Source organism: Morone saxatilis, unplaced genomic scaffold (genome assembly GCF_004916995.1).
Source record: "Morone saxatilis isolate NCDOM2014 unplaced genomic scaffold, NCSU_SB_2.0 Contig21, whole genome shotgun sequence".
Taxonomy (NCBI): domain Eukaryota; kingdom Metazoa; phylum Chordata; class Actinopteri; family Moronidae; genus Morone; species Morone saxatilis.
The window spans coordinates 4,667,806-4,679,388 of record NW_023339774.1 but is presented as its reverse complement, the minus strand read 5'-3'; the positions used below and the strand labels follow the sequence as shown (position 1 = coordinate 4,679,388).

Below are 11,583 nucleotides of genomic sequence, written 5' to 3'. Positions count from 1 at the left end.
TTGTAGCTTTGTTGGAATAAGTAATTATTTAACATTTAATCATTGGGAAACTGGAAACCAACCACTAGAAATTACATTTACGTACAAAATGTAATGCTGCCTGGATACATTTTTTTCAAAAAAAAAAAAAAAACTTTTGTTGTTTTTTTTTTTATTCCACAACCTACTTCTTTGTCATAACCTGAAACCTACATAACCCACGATGTTCAATTAATCAACTGCCGACGGTTTGGTTGGAGATTTGGGTGTGTTATGCTAGTAGCAGCTAATGTAGCCTAGAGGCACTCGCCTCCAGCAGGGATTAGGAGCATGCTACAGAGGTCTGGTAAACTCACTTCTTTCACTTTCAAACCTTCAGACCGAATCGATGATGTCTCAAGTGACATCACTTGAGTAAATGTATCAGATCCTCATTTATTCCATGCATTCCTCTTCCTTGACAATCCCTGTGTTGATGTGTTAGCTACTAGCAGCTAATGTAGCATCTTAGCCCCAAGCAGAGATGAGGAGCAGGCTACAGAGATCTGGTAAGCTAGCCTCTTTTTAACTCCACACACAGATTGTTTACATGTTTAATGTTTGTGGTCTTCAGCCCTATTGACGAATCAGACAGCTCCTCTCTCTGGAGCCATAAAAGGCTTAATACAACTTTTTCACATGTGCAGTAGTACTCCCTAACGCCTGTAAACAGATGTGGATGTGTACAACCGGTGGAATTCTCTTTTAAAAGACCAAATGCAAAGCTCACTTACAAGCAAGTGACATAGACAACTATGTACAGCATACAAAATGAAGAGATGCAAACAGATGCAAATTTGCTCCGGCCAGCACAAATTATGGCAAAGACGAATCTGTGCAAGTTATAAATGTTTCAACATTAACTTAAAAAAGAAATCCTTTTAGTAACTGTACCAAAACTCTATGTCAGATTTATTTATCGGTGTTGTATTGAAACACAGTATTGAAACAACAGAATTGAAACAGTTCAGATGATACCCAACCCCAAGAGAGAGGGAAAAAGTGACATACAATACCTTCTTTTAGGCCCATAATCCACATGGTGTCCAGAGAATCAATGAGCGTCAAACCCAGTCCAAACCACTCTCCAAAAGACTTGGAGATGGGCTTGAGCTCATCGTGACCCCAGGCATAGTCCTTATACCCTTTCCACGCATGCCTGAAGGCATCACGTACTGCCTCCAGTCGGTCCACAGTTCCAGTTGACACTACAAACAAAGGCCCACAGAGGAATGAATAAGAAATGAAGCGTAATCTTAAAAGTCTATGTTTCCTCTAGGAAGGTCTCTCAACAGTGAATGTCTCATTTTCTGATTATTTTCAGTAGAGGGAATATACTGTGCCATGTGTGGATAGTGCTGCTTTGAGCACAGCAGGGTTTTTATCCTGCAAGTTAGAAATGTTCAAACTTTAAGTTAAAAAAAAAAAAGGCACTGGGCTTTAAACAGCATATACCAGCAGAGCTGGACAACGCAACATTAAAGAATCTGTTTGAGGGGAAAAGTTTCTCAATGGACAGAAAAACTAACTAAAACTTTTCTGTTTCTAAAAGAACCAAAAATATGGGAGAAAAGGATCTCAATGATACAGGAAAACAATAAAGAGTTGAAACAATTAAGATGGTTTCATCTTAAAGTGAAAATGTTTGGGTTTGGACTGTTTGGACAAAAAAAGAGGTGAAGTCATGAGCTTGGACTGTGAGAACTTGTGATGGACAATTTTGAGTTATCCTCCATTTTACAGACTAAACGATTTGTGGATTATTCGGAAAAACAAACCAGGCCTTAAAGCTCAAAGCTCTTGGTAAGAATTCCAGATAATTTCCAAAATGTTCAGTACTGACCTTCAAGTGGAACAGTGTTAGCGGGGTTGGCTGGGACTGGGGGCGCTGCAGCTTCTTTCTCATCAGCCGAGGGTGGGGGCTCTGTGGCCTGGTCAGCTTCAATCATTGCTCCTCTCCAGCTGCATGAATTATGTCTGAATTATTAATATATGTACTGCAACAAGTGCTTCAGGGCCTGGGTTCAGCTGGAAAATGTTTGTTTCTGATCCTCTCTGAGCCATATCATGTTAACATGTCATCTACTTTTCTCAACAGTTCCAACAAACAAATCACCTGACAATTTTCTTTTCTTTGTCCTCCTCTTCACCCTCGCCATCTTGAACCACATCTTGCTCTTGCTTTTCCCCACCAGCTATGTCTGAAATGTTTCCATCTTTCTGCAGGTTTGGTGGACCTCTCTTATTTGGGATTTGGGTCTTTTTCTGTGGATAAAAACAGCTAGAGCTAGAAATAGGAGGGACAACATGAACACCTCATCGAAACACCGATAAGTATCTAAATATATAGCGCACAAAAACTATTGGTATCAAGAGTGATCTTTTACAACCAGCTGGCTGGTACAACTGGCACCAAGTTCATTCATTATTTTAGTGCTACAGCTATACAAAATCATAATACAGACCAATTGCCCTGAAGAAGTGTAACAAGTTCAGCAGTTGTTATTTTTATTTTTTTAAACTTTAGTTGTGTTGATAGACCTGTGCAGGTACTGTAGGACCGTTTCAACATTCTGGTTATTGCAGATGAAACTGAGACAATGGCCAACTCAAGCATATTTTACTTCTTGACTGATGTTGACAGATCCCTGAAATAAATAAATACAAATACAACTCTAACCTTAGTGGGTGGTTTAGCCAAAATGAGGATGTTTGGTTCTCTGGGCTCCACCACAGAATCTGGAGCAGCATCTGGACCCACATCTGGCCTCAAAGCTGGACCTAAAGCTGGCTCAACGTGTGGCCCTGCCACAGGAGCTGGAGCTTTACCTGCAGCTTGACCCAATACAGACTTAACATCTGGAAGAATTGTTTTCACCTCTCTGTCATTCAGCTCCAGCCAGTCCTCCCTGTCAGACAACCCTACAAACACACACACACACACACACACACACACACACACACACACACAATGAACAAAAAAATAAGCCAAGAGTAAGTCAACACAATGCCAGATAACTGTTATATAGCTATAGCATATATAATATTATATAATATTATTCAAAAGCCATCTGACGAAATACATTACACATCATTATAATAGACTCTTCACAGAGATGGCCACAGGAAGTTCTGAACTTTCAAAGACTGAGCAGGCATACAGCATATCATCCTTTTCCAAAAGCTCTGTTTTCCCAGAGTTTTCACATGTATCTACTCTGGAGAGGGACTTTTCAGAAAGCTGCGTTTTTAGGTGTGAAAAATGTGTGTGGACGGAAAGGCCAAACTGAGGGAAATAGAGGCATTTTCAGATTTATCCATCGTAGCGTGAACGTGGTGTGAAAATCAATTACAGTACCTGTAGAAGTATACAACAGTTAAATCAAGCAGGTGTGCACAAACACACAAGGGCACAAAAGCTAATCTAAACAAAGACAGAAACAATCACAATGTCTCAGGCAGTGTCTTAGTAATTTTACAGCCATTTATCATCACCACCAACTCAACACACAGGCAATCCAACTCATCAGCTTCAACTAGTCATGCAGCAACAGAATTAGAATTAATGTTTCTGCCTGTGTGTGTGTGTGTGTGTGTGTGAGCTTAGTGTTTTTCAAGCATTATTTACCTCTCCACTGCTCTGTGATACTGGGATAGGAGAGCAGTCCAAATATGAGCAGCAGAGCCAGCAGGAACAGGATGAGGCTTCGCTGGAGCCGAGACAGCTGCTTCCATTTCTGTCGGCACACAAACAAAAGATAGAGCTTACTACACTGAAACATGTCAGCAGCTCTGAATTCAAATCACGTCGGTCAGCAGAGTCTAACATCACCCCCCTTCTTAAAATATCATACAGATCCGTTTATGCCTCCTTTAAAAATAGCAGAAGGAAAAGCCTGATGGCCTTTCTGTCTGGCCTACCCTGAATAAACTCAACATCTCTCTCCACCTGATGCCTTAAGCCCAGTGACCGCTTACAAATAAACACTCTAACCAGCTCAACCCAGCAGTGCAGAGGGAGGGACAGATTCAGGGTCTCTCAGGAGAGAAGGCTAACAGGCGGAGTGGTAGCACGCTGTTACCTGCTCTAATTAACACCTGTGCAACACCATGAAACTGTTGAGCCATAGTCTATGAGCTGTGACGGAACACACAGCGGACTTTATCTCAAGGGACATTTTCTTTTGACTGTGCTATACTCACTCAACACAACAGCATCAACATTGACAATGGTGCATCTTTACCAATTCCGTTTAGATTTTTGTCCTAATACTGATCTTGGAATTACTCAAATACCCCTGAAACATTATTATAAAATAACTTGATATGTGTGTTATGCTCAGAGTTGCAGTAAGATAATGTAAGGCGATTTATGGCTATTTGTGGGTTTGTACCTAAAACAAAAACGTCCATCCATTTTTATCTAGTAGGCTTTCACAATGGTCGTCACTTTTTTATTAGAGAAATGGAATTGATAGCGAGACAGGCTGATCAGCACTGTCACAAATATCAATGGACTACATTTCTTCTGCATCTAAACTAAAACTAAAACTTCACTTCGGCAAACTGCTCTTAAAGTATTAGGCTATTTTATTAGTTGCATGACAGAAATTGTATTGATAATCATTTGTTGTTGAACTAAAATATTTAAATAAAATAGTTTTTTGAGAATGGAGTGATTCAATCTCAACCTCTGGGACAAATAAGATAAATACTTTTTAAAGAAGCTCTTCAACTGTATCTCACAGCCTTCCAAACATTATCATTCTCACAAACCATGAATCATCAGTCATAATATATCTATCCAAATGATCGCAGTATGACTTTTATTTACCATATTGTGCAGCCCTGGTATGCAGATTGTATATTTACAAGTTGATAGTTGAAAGTGCACAATGAAGAATAAAACAAGGATCCATTTTCTCTGGAGGCTGGAGGCAGGGAATCTTACTTGGCAGGTTGGCTGTTCTAACACAGACAATCCCTCACATGCTGTACATATCAAAGAGAGATTCAGAAATCCCACCTGACCTGAATGTATTTGGAGATGTTAAAGAAAACCAATGTGAATAGGGGTAAAACATAGTCCTTTTGCTGTGTAAGGAACAAACGCTGAGCCAACAAGTCGCTCAAAGGAACATGATTTGCAGAGAATAGTTTTCTCAGGAACTATAAACCGTAATCAAATTTGACGACCCACGGGTACTGTACAGGGGGTGCTGAGCCAGATCGATGTCTGTGCTATAAAGCTGGCTTTATAGATGTTGATATACTGCAGAAATAAACTGTTACAGATCAGTCGATGACAGTGCTGGTTTGCCTTTTCAATTTGAATGAATTATCTTTATGAGAGCGGACCATGCCGTTTTGCTTTTTTGGAAGACAGATTTAATCATGCTGAAATAATGATTAGAGAATTATTTTTGTCTATTATCTGGAATATACACTGAGCAGATAATACTAATCTGTGTTTTACATCAGTTTTAGGATTAAAAATAGATGCAAAATGTATTCCAAACATTATTTAGGAAAAATTAATACTGATTTGACAATTAAGTGTTGAAGGGTGGTCCAAATCTGTTTAAAATTCATCACACTTGTTAGTTTTAGGCCACACATTAAAACACACATACCAGCAGAGTACGATGCACATCAAAACACCTGCAATCATTGTCTTCTGCATAAACCCACGTACCTGCAGTGACTTGATGTGTACAACTGCAGGTTGTGCATCAGGACGTTCTATGTTTCTGCACTGATGCATTTCTACTCTCCAGAACAACACATCCTGGCTACTGCTCCCTGACTACGGCTTCTGTTTGTATGGCTCATTTGGTGCGTGTGCTACGGGTTTAAGGCTGCTGTATGCTGCACTTAACACTGAACATACAGAGCAAAGAAATCTCTGATTGCTTGCTGAAAAAATAAACTCCTGATTAGAGTTGGGGGCCCCCGGTTAGCTCAGTGGGTAGCAGACTGGCCGACCCATGTACTTGAGGCCTGAGCTTGCTGCAGGGCCAGCCCAGGGTTTCGAGAATCGCGACCTGCGGCCGCTGTTGGCTGCGTGTCCATCCCTCTCTCCTCTGCCCTTTCCTGTCTGTCTCCAGCTGTCCTATCAAATAAAGGCCTAAAAAAAAAAGCCGAAAAAAATATACTTTAAATAGAGTTTAATCAATTAGTTGTCAACTATCAAATTAATTGCCAAATAGTTTGTCTTTTTTTTTTCAAAGTCAAAATTCTTTCATTTTAGTGTGAATATTTCCTGGTTTCTTTACTCCTCTATGACAGTAAACTGAATATCTTTGGGTTGTAGACAAAACAAGACATTTCAGGATGTCACCTTGGGCTTTGGGAAACATTGAATGACATTTTTCACAATTTTCTGGCATTTTATAGACCAAACATTAATGAGTAATCATCAGTTGCAACCCTATTCTAATCCCTGCACTCAAAGCATCTAAAGCTAGTGAACTGACGTTAAGCTACACAGACGTAATCAATTAACAACCAAGGTAGTCTTCTGAACGAGGCTGTAAGACCAGTCGTAGAAGGATGAAAGAGGAAACCTGTGACTAAAGCAGCATACCCTGTAAAGCAGGAACCCAGGAATAGTAAACAAATGAATGAGACGTGAACTGATGAGAGCAACACAATATACCTATAAAACCTGAGTTGCAAAACCAACAAAGGAGATGAGCGGGGCTCATAGTGAGAGGGCATAAGCAGGAGTGAGGAATACAAAAGTAAAGAAAACAAGATTAAAGAAAATGTGCAGTGAGGCAAAGCGAGGCGGTGGGATGAACAGAATTTGTTTTATCTTACTGCAGTGATCAGACACATTATGCGCTCAGTGGATGCTTTTATGTGAGGAGTTTGAAGTTGAAAGTTTGAAAGAAATCTCTCCAGGGAAGGACACCCTATCTTTCTTTTCTTTTTTTAAATTGGGATTTTTGCAGGGATATACAACACTTATATCAATGAGAAATACAAGGGCCTTGTATAATGTGCCATAGAGGAAGAAACACATGTATTTTTATGTTAGCATTGGGCACTGATCCTGCCAGACCCGGAAGCGTACAATACACGCACAGTAAGAAAACATCAACTTACCACTTAAAGAACACTAACGCTAATGAGGATGTTCAGTTGCACATTAATGTTGTACTCCTATCTACCCCTTTCTACATTGGGCACGATCTGTCAGGTGAGGTACGGAGACAACATGCAGAGTACAATAAAATAACTGAACATCTGAAAAAGCAAAAGCTAAGGGTTGGAATACGACATACTTCCCGACTCGTTGTTACCATCAGCGGAGAAAAGTTAACGCTGGATGTCGAATGATTTCATAAAGTGAGTTCCTGACAAAGGTTTCTGTAAGCTCTCCGTTCCTTAAGACTAAATAAGTCCCAATTCTATCTAATGAATTATATTGATATTGCTATTATATATTATGAATTATATTCGGAATTTCCCCATTGTGGGACAAATAAAGGAATATCTTATCTTATCTTATATGTGTTAAAGGTGGACGCTATAAGGATGTAATAGGAAGCCTGAATGTAAGATACTTTTATCAGAGGTCTCTCAGGCCCATTAGTATTTGGATGGTCTGTTTGTGGTTTTATTTTTGATGTAGTGATTCACCTTCCTATGCAATTAATCACCACCAATTAATTTTTAGAGTGGGTCAGTGGGAATTAGTCAAACTACGTCTCCGCTTAATGAACATGGATCGGAGATGAATCGGGTTTTCATCTCATTAGTTGTACATGTAAAGCTGAATAATTTGTGGGTTGTTAATTCTGTTTTGTTTTTGTCTTTTCGTTGTTTGTCATATTTTCCCCTCCAACCAAAAGAGAAAAAACTGTTCATGGGGGTTTTGTTAAGCGCATCTAATGTGTGCAAATATAATTAAAGTAATCACTTTAATATAAATGTAATCAATATTAAGATAAACAATGTAGGTCTTTAGCATCAGATAGACGTACGTTAGTCCAATCCTCCTCCTTGAATCCCAACATTCAGACTCAGTCCCAATGGGAACACGATTTAGGGGTTTCACTCTGCAGAATGTGGGATGGAAAAATGCTGAGGGACCCTGCAGTAATCTCTCTCCTTGTCCTGATGGCTTGCTAGAATACAGGGCTGCAAGGTTAAGGTAAAAATAAAGACAGGAAAATAGTAGGCCTAGACTTTTTGGGTGCCAAAAAAATGATTTTGCTCAATTGGAAAATCAGTAAGCTAAAAGTTTTTCCAGTAGAAACATGGTTATTTGAATTTCTCAGCCTTCTTGGTAAGGAATGAATAGCTGTGAGGATCAGAAATACTATATCCAATTTTGAAATGAATTGGGATCAGATTTTGAAATGTGCCTCAGCCTATAACTGCAATTAACACAGAATACTGCACAGCCCTGTGGAAACGTGTTCGGAAATCTTGGGTTTCCTAATTCAGATCGAGATTGTGCACACTATGATAAAACAGACAATTAATAGTGAGGGTCTGTACTGTGTTTTACTCTTGTCTAAGTTGTTGTTGTGGTATTTGTTGCTTTGGTGTGTGGCTTGTTCTTTGTATGCTTTGTATGTCTTGTATTGATGCTAAAAGCATGGAACAAAAGGACTGCTTAATGGCAATATGTGATTTAAACATTTGCCACATTAAGAGACAGTACCTTGATTCCCCGGGTATTTAACTTATTTAGTCAATAAAAAGCTTCTAAAGTGAATTTTAGAAAAATGTACTGCATCACAATATAAAGAAAGGTGACAAATGAAATGAAAAACCAACATCAAGTTCTCGTAAGCCTCGAGAATAGCTTCTCTGCTCCTTTTCTATGAATTAATTATTAACTAATTAATTAATTCCGCACCTCTAAGCTCTGCTGCAGGGATGAGCACCATTCATTTATAAGGTATTCACTCATTTAGTGTCAGTTGGGTTGAGGTGGTGACTGACAGCCATAGTATATATGATGCATTCAAATCATTCAGTGAACCTGTATGGAGACATCTGCTTGTGTTATGGTTCTCCACACATTTACTCAGGTTTTTCCCTTGTCACCTCTCTGTATATTACTGTGGACACCTACCGAGGCAGATAACAGCCTTGTGTGAATGACACAACCTGTGAGAGCCGTCAGGTGTGAATTTGTCAAACACAAGTTGAACACAAACTCATTATCTTCCATCACAGCCAGGGTTTAAAAAAAACAAAAACAGTGCATGCTGCACTACAGCACCACTCACCCTCCAGCAGGACTGTCTCCGGTGTTTGCCGTTGTTGTAAGTGTGACTGTGCGGATCACTGAGTGTCAGAGAGATGAAGTCCTTTCTGGAAGGTGGATACATCCTCTGATCGGGGCAGACACTCGTAGGTCATAGAAGCTGCAATCAGTAAAAACAATTAACTGATGCTATCTTTATGATCAATGAATCATATTTGATACTCGTGTAGTAAAAATAAATATACCACTCACTGAAAGGTTTGTGCTACTATTGTCTACCACACCATTGTTCACCAGCATTTAACCGTCAGAGATTTACAGGTGTACGTTTTTAAAAAGGAGTGTACCGATTTTATTAAACCTGTCACAAGGAGTAAATGGATGAAGACGGACAAAATTGTTGATTCGCACCAAACCAGCCAACACACGGGTTGTATGCTTTGACTGATCTGCATATGCCCAGCAACGATATACAGCACACAGCTAACAGAGTGATAACTGCATGTGTGTGTGAGTTATTACCTTCACCTAGCTGACATGTGGTTTACTGTAAACTTGTACACTAGCACTGTTTCTTCTTTGATTTCTTCAGCTGCTGCAAATTTAATTTAGGATGTTAAGAATGGTCACCGTTTGATTTGAGGTTATATTTGAGAGGTAAAAGCACCATTTGACACTGGCTGAAGCTGCACTGATCGTCAGCTTAACTGCTTTCACTTAGTTCAACATAGTACCATGTGTCATATAAAATATAGCACGGCTGAAGCTGATGGCTTCTATAATGTATGGATAAATGTAACTACTTCTGTCATTTACTTCATTTATTGTTTACAAATGATGCATTTTTAGCATTGATATAGTATGGCTTGCTGGTGGGATCCTTTAAATCGTACTCGTCGTCCTCCTCTTCAGTACCATGGACAGCTGACGGATGTGTTACGTGTACATACACTTGCTCTTGGGACGTTTTGGGGAAACGGGTGTTGTTGCGAAAGCTTTATCACAGATTTCTAAGTTAGTAAAAAGAGCTTCAAAGCAAAGCTGAATGGAATATAATTCTGACTCTACACTAGCATAGGCTGTTAGTTAGTCTCGCAGATTACTTGATAAAAGTCTTTTTAGTATAGCCAGTTGACACCAGAATTATTTTAAACCGAGAAAACCGAGCCGAGTTAAGTTACTGTACACAAAACAAGCTACATTAGTCAATTAGCTAACGTTAGAGCAACGAGCTATGTAAGCTACTGTAAGTTATGTAAGGCACTTCATCAAAACACACACACACACACACACACACCAGAAAATCCGTAAAGAAATGTGTCACATATCGAGCTGCCTGCCCCTCACCTCACCTCAGTGCCTGCTGGCTGCCTCCCCCTCACCTCACCTCAGTCGCAGCTGGCTCGTATCACTCACCGCGCATTCACTGTGCTGCTCGCTGTTCACCTCACCACAACTCCGACAAGAACAAATAGACTGCATCGCCGGCGACGGATTTACGCCGAAAAAATGGCTACAACAGGTATAATATACACAATAAAAACACACAAAAGAAAGGCGAGCCGAGCGCGGCGCGCGTGTTATCTAGACGCCCAAATCAAAACACAGACGCAAACACAACAACAGAGAGGAAGATCACGCACTACATCACAACACCACACAAACACACAACACACACGAACAAAACACAAGGATAATAACAAGAACACAGACAAGGAAGACATAAACACAACATGAGAAGACAAACAAACGAGAATAGCAATGCAGCGGAGTCTATGACGAAAATACAGCGTGGCTGCGGACAGATAAAACAAAAACCTTAACTTCCCGTCAACACGTTTTAAATGACTTTATCCTTTTTTTTTTTGGTAGTTTTAATTTCACTCCAGTTGTTTTGTGAGTATTCATTTAGAATTGTAAACTACTGTATAACTTATCAAATGATATGTATTACTTAACGCACACTACGCAAGCTGCGTAGGACCCCGCGTCGCCCTCACGTCAGAGTGGGTGTCTGTTTACAACTCAGATGAGAGGATGAACAGAACTATCCATCAGAAAAAGAGAAAAAACACCATGAGAGTGAATTGTGGGAACAGGAATCAGGTAGACTTGTGTTCTCTTTAAGTCTGATGTCAGTAAATAACAATAACGTTAAGCTAATGCGCAATAGTATTTTATTTTTGAAAGTGTATAAAGGGAAATGTCAGTGAGGACTGGACTAATTGCCAGGCAGCAATACCAAATCTCAGTTTGTAGTTTTTATTATTTTCAGCAATTATATTTTCTACATTGTTAATATTCACATAATATTCTATTAAATAAATATTGTTTGT

The 11,583-nt window shown here is 39.5% G+C and overlaps 1 protein-coding gene across 1 annotated transcript in view; it reads right to left on the bottom strand.

Annotated features, from left to right (window-relative positions):
• The window catches only part of man1b1a (mannosidase, alpha, class 1B, member 1a), a gene marked incomplete in the record, with an annotated part of 17,698 nt that extends 7,079 nt beyond the window's left edge, over positions 1-10,619 (bottom strand). The window contains 8 exon segments of the mRNA XM_035667958.1: positions 1,035-1,226; positions 1,862-1,980; positions 2,135-2,283; positions 2,699-2,940; positions 3,647-3,755; positions 9,270-9,407; positions 9,500-9,608; positions 9,770-10,619. Coding sequence (XP_035523851.1) covers positions 1,035-1,226; positions 1,862-1,980; positions 2,135-2,283; positions 2,699-2,940; positions 3,647-3,755; positions 9,270-9,371 — 913 coding nt within the window.
• Positions 10,620-11,583: the final 964 nt, after the last annotated feature.